At 37.8% G+C, this 22,024-nt stretch overlaps 1 protein-coding gene across 2 annotated transcripts in view; it reads left to right on the top strand.

Moving 5' to 3' along the window:
• Nucleotides 1–553: 553 nt before the first annotated feature.
• Snx7 (sorting nexin 7) overlaps nucleotides 554–22,024 on the top strand; it is a 75,870-nt gene continuing 54,399 nt past the window's right edge. Inside the window, exon 1 of one of the 2 annotated variants that reach the window (XR_010049277.1) lies at nucleotides 554–778. Coding sequence is in view for 1 of the 2 variants with exons in the window: in XM_003479168.5 (XP_003479216.1) it covers nucleotides 599–778 (180 nt within the window). In the remaining variant the exon portion in view is untranslated. The remainder of the gene's footprint in view (nucleotides 779–22,024) is intronic. The other variant, XM_003479168.5, reaches the window with a different exon arrangement.

Genomic DNA, 22,024 nt, shown 5'->3' on the forward strand with positions numbered 1-22,024 from the left:
ATTTGTTGGAAAGCGGCTGAAGATCGTTTTGAAAATCTCAAGTTTCCTGGTTTGACCGCAAAGTCCAGTCCAGTCACTGGGTCGAAAATCAATCACAAATAGAGAGGTTTCCACGTCCTCTATTTTTTTGCAGCAGCCTTAGGAAAAGACAGACTGGAAACTCCAACCTGGAAGAAAAGCAAGAATCAGTTTTGATTTCTGCCACCTGGATCCCTGGAGACCCATGGCTCATTCTGTGGCTTCTTCCCAGACCCGGTGGCGGCCGAATACCTGGCTGAGTGGCCCAGGCCTGGCTCGGCGCGAGGATGCCCGCCTCTCGCCCGGAGACGAGTGGCCCGCGGGGCCCCGGCCCTCCGCCCTCGCTCCCTGCGATCCCGGCGCCCGACTCGGGCGCCCCGGGCCGGAGCGCGGCCAGGTGGGGCTGCGTCCAGGCGGCGGCCCTGCCCGCCCGGCCGGGCGCGCGTCCCGGCGGTTCCGCGTCTGCGCGGCGGCGAGGGCTGGAGCGGGGCCGGCCTGGGAGGTGCGGGCGGCGCGGGAGCCAATGGGCGCGCTCGGGGGAGCCGGCGGGCGGCGGCGGCGGGCCGGGCTCACTCTCGGGATGGAGGGCGAGCGCCGGGCATCTCGGGCGCGCTCCTCCGACCTCCCGGCCGGGGGCGACGGCGCGGAGAGCCCCGGAGGCAGCGTCCCTCTGCCGGCCGGCAGCTGCTCGCCCGCCCTGCTGCCGGCCGACGTGCTGGATCTGGACGAGGACGAGGACGACCTGGAGGTGTTCAGTAAGGTGAGGGCGCGGCGGCGGCGGCGCGTCCCGGGAAAGTTCCCGGGCAACTCCGGAGTTGCCACCGCCTCCTCGGCGCGGCGGCGCGGCGGTCCCGGAGCTGCTGACTGGCGGGCGCCTGGCCCCGTAGCCCGCGCCGCTCGCGGCGGGATTCTCAGCCGCAGCCGCTCCCTCCTCCGTACTTTGACCTTCGGCTTGAGAAGGCCTTGGCTTCGCGGAGTCTGTAAAGTTGAGATTGTTTTCCCCTGACACTGGCATCTCCCCGCGACTCTCCCCAGCGCCCCCACCCCACCCCCCGCTGGCTTTTTTTTTTTTTTTTTCCGGGCGTGGCCGACTCTGGACTCTGGGACGAATCAGCCGCTTTTAGAGAATTTGTTTTTGATTTAGTGTTGGCGGTTGTGGATCTGAGAGTTGTGTGACGCTCAAAGTGAGTCTCAAATCCAGAGGGAATAGGTACCAGGAGAATGCGGTCGTGTGTCTGACAGGAAGCTGCAGAGTTAAGAATTTTCAGATGGTCAGCTGCTGCCATCCAGCCCACAGCCTGCAGCTTTCCCTTTTCTCCTCCCTCTCCTCCTGAAATTTGGGACCTGAGGCTCATCCTGGTTTGAAGTGTAATTGGAGGAAATGGACTAGGGTGGGGTGGTAGACTTCCAGTGTGTGGAAACTGGAATAGTTGTAATTTAAGGATTTGAAAGAAAAAACCCAATACCTTGTGGCGCGAATGTATGTCACTCCAGTTTCACAAGTTGCTAATAGGAGACCTGAGTTCAGATCGGAACACTATTCATTACCAAGAAGTCTGTGCAACTTAAATGTTACTTTGAGATGGTAGTTCAAGCTGCCAGCCTACTTAACCATGTCTTTATTTGGGAAGAGCAAACAAAAGTTAGAAGTCAATGCACTCTGACTTCAAAGAGACATATTTAAAACTTATTTCCCCCTTTTGGATTTAGTGTAATAGTAGGCCCAGCTGTATTCTAGACAGCATCACTGATTTGTGCGGTTGACTTTTCCATTTGTTTAAATTATAAAGCAATGGAATTATTTTATGATTAGTTATAAAAGGCTAATACTACCTTTCTGTATTCCACACATGCTTGAAATTCATATCAAGGACAATTGGCCTGTTGATTTTTTCTTCTTCTTCTTTTTTTTTTTTTAACTATACTTTCCTATTTCACATTGTCCATTAAGTCAGGTTTGTGGCTACACACTGGTGACCTACAACTTTGGGATGAAGTTGGAGGACAATGTCAGGAGCTCCAGCAGTTGGGTATCAAAATCATCTGGGATCCTTTAAACTTGTCAGGTGGTCTCTTTCCTAAGATTCTAAGTGTCCTAGCTGGCTCTTCAGTCGCTGTGTTATGAGACTTTGCTGGTAAAGGGGATCAATGGCAAAGCTAATGAAACGGAAGCCACAGAGCTGTTTATTTTCTCAGGCCTGTGTGAGTGGTAGGCATTGCTGTAGTGTAGAAGTTCCAGGTGGAAAACGAATGACAGGTTGTAACCAGAAACATTCCTAGTGGATGTCCTGGTTGGTGGCCTAAAGTTGTTTCAGAATAAAAAATCCGCGTCTCCATGCCAAAGCTGAGACTTCTTTTCTCATTCAAATAAAACTATTTTTCTTCGTAAGTTTTTGTTGGTAATTTTCTGTTTTTAAAAGATGGCTTGCAAAACTGTGTAAGTTTCCGATCTCACACTGGATCCATGCTGCTTGTTCGTGTTAACTGCGTTTATTAGTAGCTTAGAGAAAGAACCACCTCAATGGAAGCTGGCTACATAGATGAAAGTTCTATCAGTGACTAAAGTCTGAAAATAATACTATGGGTGGAAAATTTAAAATTATGCACCTGCTTCCATTTAGTAAAAATTTCTGATTAGTAACCATAGTTAGGCAAATTTGAAGCATCTCCTCCATTTGGCCTATTCTTCTGTCTGGAACTCTACCACCATCCAGACTATCCCATAGGGCTGCCTGATATTTTCTTTCAGTGTGTGAAGATTGTCACTTCACATCTGTAGTCAATTTATCCTTACTTTGTAGATATATACTTGGTGACCCCTTCCAGAAGCTTTTCAAAGATTCAGAACTTTATCTTATTATTCCTTTTCTTTCCACAATATGTTAACAAATACATGGCAAGTTCATCTGCGTGTGTGTGTGTGTGTGTGTGTGTGTACGCGCACTCATGTGTGCAAAGGATGGCTTTGCTACAGATTGTTTTGGATAAAAAGGAACATTTTTCTCTTACTAAAACATTTTTTTTTTTTTGGCTATGAGGCAAGATATGACAGAAACTTTAAATGGCTGTAAATCAAGAGTTGATGGCAAGTAAAGCAGAGTGGTATTCTGAGTTTTTATAGTCCAGTGAGGAGAAAAGATGCCAAATCTCAAGCGACCATAGAGAATGCAGAGGATATTGATTTATAGACAAATAGAGAAGTTGGAAGGGAGGAAAACAGAAGTGATGATATAAATAAATCAAACAAAGGAAAAAATGATACAAGCTGATAATTATGTTAAAACTAAAGCAAAGTGAACTTGAATTCAAGGGTTTATCTTTCTTATACCAGACTTTCAATCTGACAGAACCTTCAGATCAGTGAGAAATTTGGAGATATAATTATCCTCTTCATAGCTGGGCATCTTGGAGAAGTCATAGAATGGACTGGTGGCCGAAAACTAGAGATAGGTTAATGTACTTTAAAAAAAAAACAACAACAACAACAACAACAACAACAACAAAAACCCCAAAACAATGAAGTTCTAAGAGGTATGGACTAGTAGACTTAATTGCAATATCCAGAAAAGCATCAAGTGAATCATTTACTATTTGGTTGGCCAACATTTTGAAAAAAATATAAGAGATGAGCAATAGAAGTTAACATGTTTTATAAGAAGAATGAAAAACTTAAGGATTTTAAGTGGTAAATCAGAAATATGACGACAGGTTTTAAGAGAGTATGAAATAATTTATACTTTTGTGGAAAAGATTAATCTTGAATGTGTAGGTTATAGTGTTGAGACCTCCCAGTTTCCCCATTGCTGTAATGAAATATTTTTAGTATGGTAACTTTATAAAGAAAGAGGTTTCTTAGCTCACAGTTTTTGAGGTTTAGAGGCCAGGTATCAGTGTCAGCTTAATTCTGGTACAAGCCTTCCAATGGATGATGTCACAGTAGCGAAAAAAAGCAAGACAAAGTGATGATGTGGCCAGACAGGAAGCCAGAGAGGCTGTTGAGTGGTGAGAATTAACTCAAAGTCCTAGGAGTTGTGTGTAGTACCTCCAGTAACCTATCATTCTTCCAGTAGGCCCACTTAATCATCTGACTACATATTGAGAACAAAGCTTCTAGCTCATGAACCCTTGGTTCATACCATATCCAAATCATAGCAGTGATGGAGGAGCATTATTATACTATTCAACAATTCTATCAAATTCTTAGATTTTAGAAGCCCACTTAATATTTTTATGCTTGTCTTCCATTCTACGTTTAGTTTCTATTATATGCCTGTGTCAGTCATCATCCTGATAATCAGAATTCTTTCTACTGGCTGAAGTTATATTTTAGTGCAAGGACTATTTGTAGATTTATAGGCAGTGTTAAGGACAGATAAGGTATATAGGGGCTCTTAGAATCTCAGAGTAACCAAAAGCCAGTGTCACTCAACCTCTGAAGGGACAAGGAATGGAAAAGGTTTGCTGGAACTCAGTGAGAGCTGGAGCTCTGAAGAGGCCACTTCTGCAAGAACCATATATACAGAGAGATTGTAGCTCCTGCAGCAATGTGGTAATAAAAGCATAAAGAGATGAAGGACTGTGTTCCCTGAGCACATGCCTTTTCTCCTTGTCTCAGTCACTCTCTTCATTGCTGGGGCAGAATCCTCAACACCCACAATTTAAGGAAGGGGAGGCTTACTGTGGTTCACATGTTGGTCTATATTTAGCTGGCTCCAAGGTAGGATGGCATGGCAGAGGGGCGTGGTGGGAACTAGCTGCTTTGGTGGACAGGAAGCAGTAAGTCAAGGGGTAGCTGGGGAAGAAGATAAATCTTTCCTGGTCATGCTCCCAGGTATCTACCTCTTCCAACCTGAGTCCAAGTCATCTATAAGCCCCTGTAATTGACTTATTCTCCCAAAGGTCCTGCCTATGAACATGTGAGGCTCTTGGGGGACAACTAGACATTAACCAAAACTTTCCACTCCTAGTCCCGAAAAGACTCATGCACATCGCTTTTTGAAAAATACATTTAGTCCATATCAGTAGTAGCCAGAGACTTTTAACAGTTTCAATACTGTGGAAAAGTCAAAGTCTAAAGTCTCCTCTGAGGCTTAAGGCAAACTCTTATCTGTGAGCCACTATAAGAATAATAAAGAAAATGAAACATTGCCAACATTTAATGGCACAGGTTAAATATTCTTATTCCAAAAGGGAGTAATAGGGTGACAGAAAGAATGATACCGAACTCAAGACTGAAACTCAGCAGAGCAAACATTAAATCCTGTCCCTCTGCGTCCAGGACTCAAGGAAAGTTACAATGAGACTCAAACTCCAGACATCTTATGTGGCCCCACCCTGAATGCACTGCCATTGATTGTAGCCTTCATGGCTTCTCTCTTGGGCTGGCCTTGCTTCCTCCTTTTAGTTTTCCTCAGCAGATATTCCACATATTTTACACCTCCAACTCCCTGAGGTTGTCATTGTGCTTTGGCTTCTCTCTCACAGCTTCATGCTCTGCTGTCTCATGGATACACTGCATGGGCTTCCAGGTCTTCTGAAATGTAGGTAAATACATCCATAGCCCTGCAACCCTTACATTCTGCATCCCTGTAAAAATAGAATCTACCATCAGGGGGGTCAGCTTACAATATTCAATGGCTGTTTTTCCAGACAGCATCTCCAGACTTTTCCAAACTCTTGCCTCAAACCATTTCCAAATGTATTAGCTAGACCACATGGTCAGGTAGTGTCAATCCCACTCACAGGCACCGATTTCTGTAGTAGTCCCTTTCTTCATCATTGGGACTAAATACCCAGTGCCTACAGTTTAGGGAATCAGAGGTTTATTCAGGCTCACATTTCATTCCATAGTCAGCTGGTTCCCAAGGAGGATGGCATGACAGTTATGGTGGCGGAGACAGGAAGCACAGTGAGTGAAGGATGAGATGAGGAAGGATATACAATACCCACCTTTCCCAAACAGTCACTGCTTGCCCACAGCAAGCCAGCTATAAGGTCCCATAATCCAATTACCTTGCAAAAGCCCTGTCTACGAGTACATGATGCGCTTGGGGAGATCTAGATATAAACCATAATACTGCTGCCTTGGATCTCCTGCGTATTCCCCACTCTAGCTGCCATTATGATGTCATCCACAGAGTCAGCTTCCCAGGGCACAGTGGTAGATGAGTGGAAGCTGAGAGTGGAAGTAAGGAATAACTAGATAGCATAGTCTGAAAGGTGGAAGACAGTTTTGGATAAAGAGAGGCACATTGGTGCCCTCTCCATACGTTCGCTGCCCCTCTGCTTGAAATTGGTGGGATTGTGACTGGATGGTGAAAATAATGCCTTTAACTCTCAAGGCTAGATCATAAAAGGAAATACTGGAATCACAAATCCTAGATGGGTCTTTGTGCTTTATTTATCTTAGTACCAGGGACTGAATGCAAGGCCTGACACTGAGCTATATCTCTAGCTCTCCTTTTTCACATTTTTAAATTTTGAGATGAGTCTTGCTGGGTTCCTTGAACTTGTGAATCTTCTACCTCAGTTTCCCAGACTGCTGGGTTTACAGCTGTGTGCTACCACACCCACTGACACTGGTTTTTGAAGTGGCTGTCTAAGAAATGTAACCTAAATCCTCCACGCTGTGTGGTTATACTCAGATCCTATTAAGTGGGTGGCTTAAAGATGTCCATTGTGATTTCAATCTCTAGTGTCCAGTCCCTTCAGCTGGCAGATGTTCTCAGGTGAGACTTCATGTATAATGGAGAAGAACCAAGCCATTTTTGCTGCATGCCGTTGGCATTCCTAACCCAATAACTCACTGAACATAATAAAATATTAAATAACAAAATTGTTTTAAACCGCAAAGTTTTGGGATGATTTGCTACATAGCAATAGTAACCATAACAACCACTAATAGCTTGTCTAATATAGGCAGTCCTCCAAATCTTTTGATGTTACGATGCTGGGTATAGGAGTAGAATATGAAATTTAATTGGAATAACTGTTAACTTCTGAAGAAGACTATTAGGCATTATAAACAAAAACATAAGCAAGTTATGAGCTTGGTAGCTAGGAGCAGACTGTGGGTATGTTGCCTATATGAAGTTTTGAAGTCCTGGTTTTATTGTTTATTACTATTATTTCATGGAGCAAATTAGAATTTTTGTTTGTAAAATGATATGAAAATGCGTGTTACTATATTAATAACCCCATTTGTAGGCTATACCTTTCTATTTCTGACTCAGGCTTTCACATTTTTTTTTTTCTCAAAGACTCTTGATCATTTAAAAAAACAGTGAGAGGGAGGGTTAAAGGAAGGGGGAATCTAATAAAATAGGGCTGACTACCATGTATTTCACTCTGCCATGATATACTCTTATATTCTTTCCTAAGTGAAGAAGATAAATAGTCCTCAAGTTCTTTTTTTGAGTTAGCATATGGGAGTGATGATAAAATTAAGCTTCAAACTAAGTTTGAGGAAACCGTTTATAAGACGAATTTATGTGCAAACATTCATTTTTAAAAAAAATTTGTTTGCTTTTGGCTATACTGGGTTCCCTACCACTGAGGCATACCTCCAGATCTTTTTTTAGAATTTTTTCTTTTGAGTCAGTCTCACTAAATTGCTCAGGTGGGACTTGAATTTGTAATCCTCCTGCTCAGTCTCCCAAAGTGGTAGGTTATAGATGTGTGTCACTCACCTGGCTCTTCTTGCCTTTTTATTTTTATGTTTATTTTTATTTTGAGACACGATCTCTCTATGCAAAGGAGGCTGGCCTAGAACACATGTCATTCCTCCTGCTTCAGGCTCCCAAGTGCTAGGATTACAGGCTTGTGTCGCACACCAGGCTCTTCTTGGTTTTTAATTCTTGAAAGATCAGTATACACATGATATTGAATCTCAGCAAGCACCATATTTTCAAGATTCTATGGAATATTAATTGGAATATACTCTGAACTGTCCATGCATTTTACCGTCAGTACTTTAAAAAAAGGAGTGATGATTTGTGCCAGAAATACAAAGAAATATTATCTCATCTCCAAATACCAGTGCCTTGTTGCCAATTCTTTGGAATGTTGTGCTGAGATAAAAGTGAGATGTTGTCTGGGCTTAGCATGCTTGTTAGTGTTGCCTTATAATGACAGGAAAGTAGCAACAGTTTTGTCACACATTTAGACAGTTATGGAAGAGAATAAAGAAATTTTCCTGATACAATGTTTTGGTAACCATGGCCTATAAAAAAAATATCTGAGAAAGAAACAAAGTGGTTTAGGTTTGAAAAACTTGGGTTAATTCTTTTAACAACTCTGTATGAAGAGTAATTATGATTAAATGTGTACAGTTTGGAGGGCAAAACTAGCTTGACTGGGTCAAAAATACATGGATAAATTTCAGGTCAGTTTAAAGAAGAGTTTCTAGTAAGAGTGTAGATGGAAATTCCATCACTGAAATGTTCTAGCATAAACTGGGTGACTAACTTTCCAAGAGGAAAGGAGGGTATGATTGTTGAACTGTCTTTTTGTAAGAGGGTGTTATAATGGAATTAAAACTTCCTAAATTTAGCGGAGAGAGCAGTGAAAGGATTAATTAGATGACCCTACTTATTCTTTCAACTTAATTCCAACTAAACTACAGTATATTCTCCCATTTCCAATGCTTAGTATTTCTCTTTCCAAGACTACTATCTTTTCTACAATTAATATCATGATTCTGTAGGAATCCAGGATAAAATGCTTACTGTTTATCTTTCAGTTATTCCTCTTATTCTTTCTTCAAACCTGACAGTGTATCTCAAGGGTCTCTGTTTTGTCTTCTTGATCTCTAGTTAGTGTCTTTTTTTCCTTTGCAGTCCTATGATCAGTAGTTATGTCATTACCTCTGAGAACCATTCATACAGCCTGGTCAGGTCTGTTTATCTCATCGTGTGCCTCTAGTCTATCAGGTGTGTGCTCACTTGTTGGGTATACATTCAGTTTACCATTCCAGACTCTTTCTCTTTTATTACTGTCTCTCCTCTAAAGCTTCAGTACTCAGAGTATGTCGCACCAATCTATTGCATCCATTAAGAACTGGTATGAAATGTGGTCTTCTAACCCTCTACAAACCTATCACTCAGAATCTATGTTTTAACTGGATTCCCTGGTAGGTGATTTTTTCCCCCTCACATTAAAATTTGAAAAACATTGGTCTGGAAGCACTGATCTAGGTCGATCCACTTGCCACCATATGAACTTACTCTGTATTTTTCTACTTCTGTGTAATTGTGTTGGATCAACAAAAAAATCTTTCCTGTTATTTGTAGCCTACTGTAAAACTATTGCTTCCCTAAGAACTTCTTTATTCTACAGGTAGAATTAATTTCTTGGTTTTCTGTGCTCTCTGTAAAAATGTTTTGAATATAATACTTAGCACACTGTACCTCATGAGCAGGTTTTTATTTCTCTTTGGTAAAACTTGCTTATTTGTCTGCTTCCAATGTGTTTTAAGGATGAAGGTAGGAGAGTAGGGATGTTCAATGCAGAATATTTAAATTATGTATTTAGCATATATTTATCTTAATGGATGGCATGAATTCTGGATTTTTTTTCAGATTTATAGATTAGGTTATTATAATGTATAATTTGTTAAGATCTGATTTCAGTAAAATCAAATTGTAATCTGTTCTTTCCAGGATACTGAAAAATAGAATTAAATAGAAAGTAGAATTAAAACAAAACAGGGTTGTCTTTTGTTTGTTTTTAGGTCAGGTCTTATTTTGTAGTTTAGGCTGGCCTTGAAACTTGAAGTCATTGCTTAGCTCAGACTGGCTTGGAATTCACAGCACTTCTATTCCAGCCTCTGGAGTGCGGGATTACAGATGTGCATTGCTGTGCCTGACTGACATAAGTTCTTGTAAAAAATCAAATTGATTGAGATTTATTTTCACAGCATTTTAACCCATGTTTGGTAAATGATTCTTTGGAATATACAGTATTAACTGAGTTGTATAACCGTTCCTGAAAAAATAGTTTTAGAATATTTTTATCTCCCAATCATCTTAATCATTGCTTACTTTATTTTTAAAAGATTGCAGTCTATTTATTTATTTATTTATATTTTCTACCAGGAATCAAACTCAGGACTTTATGTTTGCCAGGCAGGCACTTATTCCACTGAGCTATATCCCCAGTCTCCTTTTTTCATACTTTTTTTTTGGTACCGGGGATCGAGGACCTCATGCTTGCTTGCCAGGTAGGCATTTGTGTCGCTGGTCTAAATCCCAGCCCAGTTGCTCACCTATAATTATTTCTGATTTTCTTGCTCAAACATAGATATCCATTAATCTATTTTTTTTAGTCTTTATATATTTTCTTCGTCAGTTTGTTTTATAGAAATAGAATTATTCTGTATGTTATAAACCAAATAATATCTTGCTTTTTTCATGTAGCACAATATATTTGATGTTCTTTTTTGTAACTTTATATTGTAATTTTATCCTTTTTAATATAAAATATAGAAGTTTTATTTGAAAATGAAAAATTGTTTAATCACATAAAAAGAAATATGAAAACCAGAAATCTGTTTAGAATTACAATGAAAACCTTATGTGTGATCAAAAACATGGTAAATTCTTGGTATACAAATCTTCAAAATTACAAAAATAATTTCTAATTTTCTTATACCAAAAATGAGCAAATTTTTATTTACTTTTTAATGCATTGAATTGTATTTTCCTTGGCTTTCACTGGGTTATGGTGGGGTACAACCTCCTCAAGATACCATTATCTTACTTACAATAGAGTTTTATTTCTGACTTTTGTGCTTATAGCTGCAGCTGGGGTGTGGTGCTGTTATAGGCTTTGAATCCACTCTGTAAGTCATCTTCATTTTGGGATGCAGACTAGAAGACCAATCCCTAACTGGATAGGTGACTCTGATAGCAGAGAGAAAAGGCTTGCTAGTGGAAAGAGAAAGTGGCTCTCATGTCTTCTTTTCAGTGACAGGTGCTTGTCCATATTAAGACAATGATCAAGCCTCTTGGAGCTAGGGACTATTTTACCTCTATAGAGAGGATCTGAAAATTGCCTGGTAGTTAAACAGGAGGTCTAATTCTTCCACAGTAAGAGTAATCATACCACCTCCAATAGTGATCTCTGGCAATATTATTGGATCTTTGTGAATAAAGAAGCTTAACATTTTTAACTATTAAGTACTAGTAAGAAATTAGGTAAGAAATTATCCAACTATAATGAGATAAGTTGGACAACATTATTTACAATTAATCATTGCTAATTGGTAAATACTCACAAGAAATCTGAATAAGACTATAGACATGTTTTGCAATCTCTAGCTATGTGCAAATGTCTTATTTTTAGATATCCTGGTGCATCATTCCTTGTGGAGTTCTCTCCTCACACTTTTAAAGATCTGCAAGATTAAGATATGAAAATTGAAATTTTGAAACAGTAAAAGTTAAAATGAGCTCTATTGGTTATTTGTTTATAAAAGCCCATGATCCAGCCATTTATCTCCTTTCTGGTACTTGAGCATTTTAAGTTCTTTCCTGCCATGGTTCATATTCTCTTACTGGATTTCTCAGTTTGTTACATAGCTGGCTTCTTTGTGTCCATAAAGCCTTCCCTGAGAGCTCTATCGTACATATTCTTCCTGCTTCCTACCTTAGCCTCTTCCCTAAGTAATGAGTCCAGTTTTCCTCTAGTATGCCTCGTGTTTATGAACCTTTATTCTTGTAATTTCATCAGGAATGATTTTTTTTTTATCTATGGGTTTATTGTCAATACTCTATGTCCCCACCCAACTGAAAGTATAAACTTCATAAAAGCAAATACTTCATTATTTTTGATCAGTTTTGAGTCCCTGCCCAGTGCTTGACACACAATTGGCATTCAGTAAATACTTGTTAAATGTGTAAAATTATTCTAATAGATGCTTCCTATGCCTGGTGGTGGTGGTGATAGTCCAGTCTTAGCTTTATAAATTCAGATGTAAGTGATTCCTTGTAGAACTATTAGCATCCTTATACCATAAATTTAACTGTAAAATCCTAGCTGATAATAGTCTACTTCATTAGGTCACTGACAGGAGTAAGTAAAATGCGTGCGTGAGTTCCTAAAGCATAGTAACTGGTATTTAGAAAACTCTCAATATTAATAACTATGGTATAGAAGATTAATGTTTTTTTACTTATATAAGCATTCAATTTGAGTTTATAGTATAATCTAGTATCACAGAAGTATATTCACAGACGTATATTTGTTTCTATCTTTACTAAACTCATGTTTATTTAAAGAAAGATATTGTGATATATTGATAGCCTATGCATATATATATATATATATATATATATATATATATATTTCAATTTAAAGTTTGAAAAGTCTAAAGAAACCTTCCATGGAGGCAGAGGAGCCTGCATGGAGATAAAATTTAGGATACAAGGTACTTTTAATTTGAAAAATTATTTTTTTTAGATTATTACTGAGAAATAGAAAATTCTGGCATTGCTTCTTTAATGCTGTAATATGTGCATAGCTCTTTGAGTGAGTCATTGTATGTGGTCTTTTCCTATGCTCCAGTCAATTTGGAAGTACTAGGGATTCAAAGTTTTGGTGCATTTGTTTTAGCAGTGTAGGGATTTCTCATATATATATATATATATAAACTTTTCTGATGACATATATATGTCATTGTCAGAAAAGTTTTATAAATTTGCTGCTGGAGCTACATATTCAGGAGTTCAACCTTTTCCTGGAGGAATGGCTGTAATGACCATGGTTTGGAGGAGAGGACTAAACATTCCAGGATCCATTTTAGCCCCACCTATTAAATGCACAGTCATTTGATTTCACTCATTGCAAACCATTTCTTGTTGCTGTCCTGAGAGTGTACTTCACGGTTATCTGTCTATAGCACATACCTCCAACCTTTCTTCAGAAATTCTGGTTAGAGCATTTTCCTGGCTCAGTCTGCTTCCAGTTAGCCATCATTGGACACAGTTGGACATTTGGCTGATACTGTATTTCCTGAATGTATCTAGTAGCCCAGGCTGGCTTAAGGTCAGTTTCAGTTGATCATTTATGGGCTTAGCATTCATGACTTTAAATAATCTTGACATGCAGTAATAGTGACTTATTGCTGAGGCGTATGTGTGAACTGCTTCAGTGTGTGAGTACACACCTAATGAGGAAGCCTCCCATCCTTTGAGCTTTATCATTTTAGTTTTCCTTCACTTGTTCTTGCTTATATATGCAGTACTGCTTGTGCAATTAAAGACACTGGTTTGTGGATGTATGTCTTAAATGCAGAAAAGCCCTTAATTGCAATGCTAAGAATCTGGAAGCTATTGTCTGCTTACTTACTGGTCATTAAAAGAACTTTATAAATTCCATGAGAAAACTATGCAGAGGAATTTAAAAGAATTTTCAGTAAGCAAAACTTATATTCCTACTTGAAGAAACCTTTTTTCAAAACTTTAAAAATGATTTTTATTATGCAATAGTGTAATGCATATAAAAATACACACACATAATATCTATCTGTATTATGATACTTTCTGTGTAATATCTTTAATGCAAAACAGGGACAGAAACTCATGAGAGAAATATATTTGGCTTCTATTTTTTCAATAAAATTTTACTGGAACCCAACCACATCCATTCATTTATATATTGCCTATGGGTGCTTTCACACTACAATGACCAAGTTGAAAAGTTTTAACAGAGACCAAATGGGCCATAAAATCTAAAATATTTACTGACTGTCCTGTAAAGAAAATGTTTTCAGACTCTTGGTAATAGAATAGTAAAATCAGATTTGGGGCATTATGTAGCAATCTTCTGATCATAGGCACTTATTTGTTCTTGCTTTAGTATTCTGTTTCACTTCATGAGAAACTGTAAAAATTGAATTCAGGGATGACTCTTTGAAGTCAGCTTCATAGTTTGTTACAAGTTTGCCATGTAGGATTTAGGAGATTAAATCCTGGTTCTTCTGTTTAGTGACAGAGTTTGAACAAATCATTTATTCTGTTTCCTTATCAGAAAACAAGAGACAAAAGAATATTAGCAAATAGTATGCCCATGTATTTAAAATGGGACAGATATACTCTACAGTGTTTTGATAAAGTTTATGTAAGATGGTTTTTATAAAGCCTTCTAGCAAATATTATACATGTCACATTTATTATTTTCATATCCTTTCCTTAATCCTCTGTGATCCAGGCTAAGTTGTGACCTTTCTAAGAAGTTGTAAGTGAGAAACTGAACCTCAGAAAAGTAAAACAACTTAACCAATCTCCCATAGCTTATGCATATCTAAACTTCATTAGGGTTAGCTCTGCCTTACTGCAGACTTTCCTTTAATCATACCATGCCTTAGTCTGTTTTCTTTTGCTGTATTAGAATACATGAGACAGACTGATTTATAAAGAAAAGAGGCTTATTTTGATTCATAGTTCTGGAGTTTGGAAAATCTAAAATTGAGCGACCACTTCTGGTGAGGTCCTAGTGCTGCTTTAACTCCTGGTGAAGAGAAGGAGGAAAGTGGGCGTGTGGAAAGAGAGGAGAAGTGTAAGGAGCCAGCCTGCATCAGAGAGAACTGTCCTAGTCCTGTGATGACTACAATGATGCATCAAAGGCCAGTTCCTCTCATGAGCTAATTATCTTTTAAAGCCCTACCACCACTCAGGATTATTGATTGACAATATCAATAAGAGCTTTGGCAGGGACAAAGCATAGTTTAAAACATAGAATAATACTTTTGTTTTTGGCTAGAAGGGAAAATTATCTGAAAATTTGTTTGTTCAGTATATAACTTTGTAGTGCAAAAACCTAAGGAAGTAAAAGTATATTCAAAGTCGCAGTATCAGAAAATCAAAAACAAAGAAAAAGCACGAAACCAGAATGGATAAAGAAAAATTGTGGTGCGGGCCAGGAATATAGCTCAGTGTCATGGCTCCTGCCTGGCAAGTGCAAGGTCCTGAGTTTGATGCCTGGTACAAAAAAAAAAAAAAAAAAAAAAAAAAAAAAAAAAAAAATCATGGTATATGCATCCAAGAGCTTACATACTATATAGCAATGACAATTATGTCAAACAAGATTAGAGTGTTGTGTGCCCCCTTTATAAAACACCTTAGAGCCTGGCTTTCCCCCAATCACATTTTCAACAGTGTTCCACAGAAGGTCTTTTCCATTTATTATTATTATTATAAGCAGGCAGATTGGAAGGATTTGTAAACCAAAACACAGCTGCTAAGTCTAAATTTAGGGCTGTCAAGATGAGTGTCCCTCTTCACAACATGGTTTCTCAAACTCTTCCCACTTTAAGTTGCTTTTTTACCAGATGTCTCTTGTTGTGCATGTTTCTCGTGCATCAGCAGTTTTATTTGCATGGCCTTTTCATGGCAGTATTCTGATTTATCACACTTCTCACATCGATTTTTTCCTACTCGACTTGTGAAAAGAAAATAGCCATTTGTGCACAGATGGTGGATGCGATTTAGTATTATCAGAGTAATTCATGTTATATTTATGAGGTGTTCCTGAGTAGCATTTTAGTGAGGGATCTTAAGGAAGGATACCTCTGAGGTCATATCTCACCTTTTAACTTGTTTCTTTTGGTATTGAAAAACCATTTGTTTTAAATTTCAGCTATGCTTTTTTTTTTTTTTTTTTTAATTTCAGTAGGAATTTGAGAATCGTCTAATAACCATAAAAGGAAAGAGAATCCTTTACCAGGAATTAAAGGGGTTTGTTACTATCATTATTATTTTGATAATTAACCTGTAAAAAAGTTAATGGATAGAGCAAAGAAGAAATATTTTAATCTTTTTTTCCTTTTGTATCTTTATTTCCCCCCTCTAATTTTTATTGTGTACATCTCTTGGTGCAAACATACGGTATTAATTCTTCAGGCCTGCTATAATAAGGTATCACAGTCTGGGTATTTTTCAGAACAGAAATTCATTGACTCATGGTCCTAGGTGCTATAAGTCCTAGATCAAGGCATTAACAGGGTTGCTTCCTTCTTTGGGCTTTGATGGATCTGTTTCTGGCCTCTGAACTTGGATCGTAGAGGTCTGATTTTTTCCTGTGTCCCTTCATGTCACCTTTTGCATGTTTCTGGTCTGAATTTCCCATTTTTACAAAGGTATCAATTGTATTAAACTTGGTACCACTCTAATGACCTCATATTATCATTTCTAGTAAGACCCTATTTCCAGATAAAGTTACATTCTGAGGTAATTGGGGTAAGCATTTCAACATACAGACTTTGTGGGCACACAATTCAACAACAAATGCTTATCCTAAACCATTTGTGGTAAATTCAAATATGCTAACACTATTCTAATCTATTCTATGTATGCAATTTCCCTCACAATAGATGTGTGTTGGAGAAAAGTTAAAAGACAATAAATTCTTGTGACATATTGGCCTTTCTTGTCTATTATACACATTCAGATCTCAGCCTGAAGCCATTCTAAGGTTTTCTTGGTTTTATGTATATGTATTGTTCACTAAATTAGCTACAGAAACGGTATAGTGGTTTAAGAGGTATAAATTTGTCATTCAGAGAATTCTCTTTTGCTCTAATCTCTTGAAGAAAAAAAAGCGAAAGATGTGCTTTTATTGTTTAAAGGTCTATAAGTAGTAAGTATGTATCTTAATGTTGAGAGAGAGAGAAAAAATGGAGGGATAGGAAAGTGGGATTATATGGTGAGATCTTTCTTTGGAAAGAGAAAAGCAATGATCTGTTTTATCTGAAAAGCATCTACCACAAAAGGTTAAATGGAGTTCTTTTTGGTTAATTGCTTCTTTGGATTCTCTCTTATTTTCATCAGCTATTCATGTCCCAATGTGAATCTTTTAAGTATTATCAGTATATTTTATTTCCTTTTTTGGGAGTGAATATAAAACATTTTGGGTAGTCAGTTTTATTGAGGTTTTAAGAATGTTTTTGAGTGATTCATAGTAATTTAAATCCTTCTACTGAAATCTTAACTGTCGCTAAATTTCAGCCTGTAATTTTCTTCCTTTGCTAGATATTGAAGCATATTTTTATGACACCACATTACACTCATTGGAATTGTGAGCTTTTGTAAATTCATGCAGATCTTTCCCACTCCACAAAAGGGTGCATTTTAAGCTGAAGAAATAGAATGTGAAATTATGTAGTAGGTAAAAGAAGTGGGTTGTGGTGAGCTGGGTGGGTGGGTAAAAAGAATGCCAGAGCACATGGTTGTGTGCAGTGTCAGTGAAATGTAAAGTCCATCAGATTAAAATTTATCAGTTTAAAAAAACTGTATGCAAAAGGGTTTTGGACAGAGATTTTTGTACTTGTGGATCATATATTTATTTCCAAGTACTGAATTCTCTTAATAGGTGGTTAGTATTCCATTATGCTAACATTCCATACTTTATTTGAACAATCACATTTTCATTGAATGCTGATATATTTTGAATTTTCTATTTAAATATGCAATCTTGATGAGTTAAAAAAGAAAAAGAAATGTGATCCAAGTCTTCTGTTAAAATGGTCCCCTTCAACTCTGTTAACATTATCACCAGGGTTCTTACTGTCTCTGAACACATAGTGTACAGTGTTGATTCCAACAAGTTTAACATTTGTTTCTGATTACAAAATACTGTGTGTTTATTTTATAATTCTTGGAAAATGCAGAAAGCAACATAGAAAAACATTAAACTCAATAGCAATACCAACATCCGGAATAGCTTATTATTATTATTATTATTATTATTATTATTATTATTATTTACTCTATGGCTTCTAAGCTCCTTTGCTCTTCCCCGTCCCCACTTCCCCTCTGTCTCTTCTCCTGTGCCTCAATGATGCACATACATTTAGTCATGGATAAAATTTATTGTTTCATCTCATAGAAATGTAAAATGATTTATTTCACTAAATTTTTCTTTCATGACATTTGTTATCTTTGTATTTTTGTGTGTCTGATTGATCCAGATGAAGTATGACCTCTATACCTTAATCCAAAACATGCCTAAGTATTTACCTTGCACAGATCTTTTTGTGATTCAAAATAGCCCGTCTTTCTTAGTTTAATGGGCCTTTTTTATTTTTGTCTCTTCAGTTATTTTGTCCCACAAGAATCTTTCTTATGTTATTGCATCTAAGGATTTCCTATATGCTACATGGGAGAGTTTGTACAGCTAGACTTTTTGTGGAAAGAGCCTTTAGAGGTGCTCTGGATATTATTGATGCCTCAAAAGAATTTTTATTGATTGTGTTTAAGGGAAAAAACAAGGACATTGTTATTTCATCTCTTTTCCTCCCACTAATAGTTTCACAAAAAGTACCTTTTTAACATTTTACTCTAGTAATACACTTAGAGATTTTGAAGATGGTCAAGTTCAACTTTTTAATTTAACATAAATAATCTGAATTAATGATTGTACATTCCCTGCTCAGACAGCAGCAGAGAGGATTAGAAACTGATTTTGATCTCCTTTTTCACTTAGGACTGGCCAGCTGAGTTGGCAAACTAAGGATGGGCTTTGTCACAAATTTAATCTCTGAATATGTGAGTTTAACGTTAATATTTTTCATAATATGTGAAACTTTTGATTCCAACATCTATATTCTTACTTTTTGGGAAAATGTATCAAAAGAGAAAGTGTAGAATTTGAGAATAAGTCATAACTAATTACTGCCCGAATTACTCAGGTACTGTATTTAGTTTTTTCTTTACATGTCAGTGAGGTCTTTTTGACTTTAAAATTGACTTCACATTATCCCTTTGTTTCAGTTTAAAAATGTTTCTTTGCAAAAATAACATGTAGTACTTCCTTCCCATTTCTGCCCTTTCCTTTGTTTAAATAGAACCCAGCAGAGAAGCCAAATGAGAAGATGATCAGAGTGGCCCAGCAAGCTGCTCCATGAGATTGGGGCAAGGAGGCACCTACGGGTGTGAGCTTGAAAATGAAGCTGCCATGGCCGCTCTGGCTAGAGCAGTGGAGGAGGGGACAACCGGTTTATGGAGAAATTGGCACAAAGAGATTGAACACATAAGTAAATGTATTTAGAAAATGGGGAGCCAGACTTCTTACTGCTGGAGAAAGAAATAGGGAAATAGGGAAAGGTTAGATAAGCCCTGTGTATCAAATTAGAATTGGACATATTTGTGAAATTTTAACATTTCTTACCTTTTTCTGTCTAAGTACCAGTCTCCTTTGAAAGCAGCCAGAGCTCCTTGGAGAAAGCCAGGATAGATGAAGACAGTGGGTTTCAAATTTTCCCCCAGATGTTCTTGGGACAAAGTGAAGAAAGATGATTGGATACAGAACTTTTGCTTATTATCCGTACATTCACTGGCTTCTCCCCTTACTTAACCTGATGCCCTCAAGTTTAGCGACCCTGTATAAAGCACACTGCTAATATTCTGTGGCATTTGGGTAGAAATGTCACCTAGTTTTATGGAGTAGGTGAGTGAATCTGAAATTCTTGTTTGATTAGATTTTAAACTAATTCTCTCGTTTTAGTTCTAACACCTCAGACTACTGATACTTCTAATTCTTTAGTCACTCTGGAATTCTATATAATTATATTCTTGCTTCTTCCGTGATTACCATCCTTTCTACGTTATTTTTCATCTCTGTTTGAACTGTTTCAGTTAGTGCTTGATGATCATATTTCTGATTTCTAAAGTAATTGATGTATCTCGCCTGTTACAGTTCCTTCTTTATCCTTCTTTATAATCTATGGTGCTGTGCAGAATACCTGAGGATGGGCAATTTAGCAGTGGGAGTTTATTAGTGACAGTTCCTGAAGCTGTAAAGTCCAAGATCAAGGTTCTGACAGGTTCCATGTCTACTGGGGGGAACTCTTTATTTCTAAGACGTGGCCTTGTTGCTGTGTCCTCACAAGGCAAACAGGCAAAAAACCAGCAGCCAGCTAGTTCCTGGCAGCCCTTTTATAAGATCACGAGAGTGTCATCTACAAGAGCTTTAACCTGATTACTTAATCATCTCCTGAGCGCCCCTACGTCTTAACACCACTACATTCAGGGTTAAGTTTCAACATGAATTTTGGAGGGAATACATATCTTCAAATCACAAGGATCTTTAAGGCATTATGCCTTTTGTTCATTTCTTTCTTACTATTTTTTTGTTTGGGATTTTAAGTAGAATCAAATATAAAAAGTTTAACATACTATATTTTTAATATATTTTCTAACAGTTTTAATGATGTACAGTTTATCTGCCACACTCAATTTAATATATATATATATATATATATATATATATATATAATGTAATCATTTTTGGCATATTTACAGAGTTACATATCTATGATCAGGATATTTTAAGATATTTTTCTGACTTTATGATGAAACTTTGTGACTTTTAATTATCAACCCTTTCACCCCTCACTCTTTGAGCACTAACAAATCGCAGATCCAGTTGCAGTCTCCATATGTGTCCCACTGTGAATATTTCATGAGTGGAGTTATTTGATGGACACTGGGTGGTTTCTACCTCATTAGAATAATGCTCCAGTGAATACTGATTCATTAGCTTCTGGGTGGACATGTGTCTTCAAGTGTTTTACAAATATTGCTTGGAATCGAATTGCAGGGTCTTTTTGGTAACTATGTTTAACATTTTTTGTTTGTTTGAGTTTTATTCTGTAGCCCAGACAGACCTCAAACTGTGATTCTTCTAGCTTAGCCACCCAAGGCCTGAAACTGCAGGCATGTGCTATTACATCTGGCTTCAGTTTGACCAGTGACTGGGCTCTTGGTGAAAAATAGCCAGGCCATTTTACGTTCCCACTAGCAGTATATATGAGACTTCCCACTGCTTCACATTGTCTCAAACACCTATTGTATTAGTTAGCTTTCTGTTGCTAAAACAAAATACTTGATGTTCACAATTTAAGGGAAAACTTGTTAATTTTGGCTCATGATTTCAGACCACGCTGGCAGACTCTCTAAGGCAGAAATATCACAGCAGAAGTGCAGGATGACAGAAAGCTGCTCAACTCATGGCATCTGGGAAGCAGCAAAAGAGAAGTCCCAAGAAGAGGCTAGGGACAAGGTCACACCTCCTTGACCAACCCAGATGTCTTAGTTACTTTATGCTCGTCACTGAGACAAAATACCTGATGCCCAAGTTGGGAAAGGGAAGGTTTATTTCTTACAGTTTTTGGAGGTTTTTAGTTGGCTCCAAGGCAGGCAGGCATGGCTGGGCCGCAGTTCATGGTAGCTGCAAATAGCAAACAGGAACCAGCAAAGAGCAAGACACACCTTCTTCCTGCCATTCCATCACATCCTGGCTCCACTCCTATGTGGGTGGAACACTGACACCGTTCATCCAAGCACTAGACAATGAAGCATCACAAATGTACAATGCAACCTTATGAGGCCTGGGGGCCACAGACATAAACCATGACACCAGACATCCAGAAATGTGCTTTACTAGCCACCATGGTGTCTCTCAAGCCAACCAATTTGACATCAAGATTAACACTCACATTTATTATCTGATTTTTAACATTCTAGCTATTTTAGTAAGTGGGAAGTATTATGTCGTCATGGTTTTGGTTCCTTGAGAAATAATGATGGTAAGCAACTTGTCATATAATTGTCTCTTGTTTTGTTTTGATACACATTAATTATGCAGAATAATGTTTCCATGTTTCCATATTCATGTAATATATTTGATTATATTTCTAACCTCCCATTTGTTTTCTTACTTTTAGTAATAATCTCCTTTTTACTGTAATGTTCTCTTGTTTTTTCTCTTCAGTTCCATAGATTGGTGAAGATGTAGCATTTGTCTTTCTGTAGTCACTTAACATGATGATCTATAATACTATTCATTTTCTTGAAAATGACATGATTTCATTCTTTGTGTCTGAATGATACTCTGTTGTGTGTACATGCCACAGTTCTTTTATCCATTCATCACCTAATAGGTATTTAGACCATCTTCATAGCTTAGCTATTATAAAGTTTGACACAATAAGCGTGCATATGCAAGTCAC

Source organism: Cavia porcellus, unplaced genomic scaffold, assembly GCF_034190915.1.
Source record: "Cavia porcellus strain 051 isolate PalLab524CR breed Dunkin Hartley unplaced genomic scaffold, mCavPor4.1 scaffold_1, whole genome shotgun sequence".
Taxonomy (NCBI): Eukaryota; Metazoa; Chordata; class Mammalia; order Rodentia; family Caviidae; genus Cavia; species Cavia porcellus.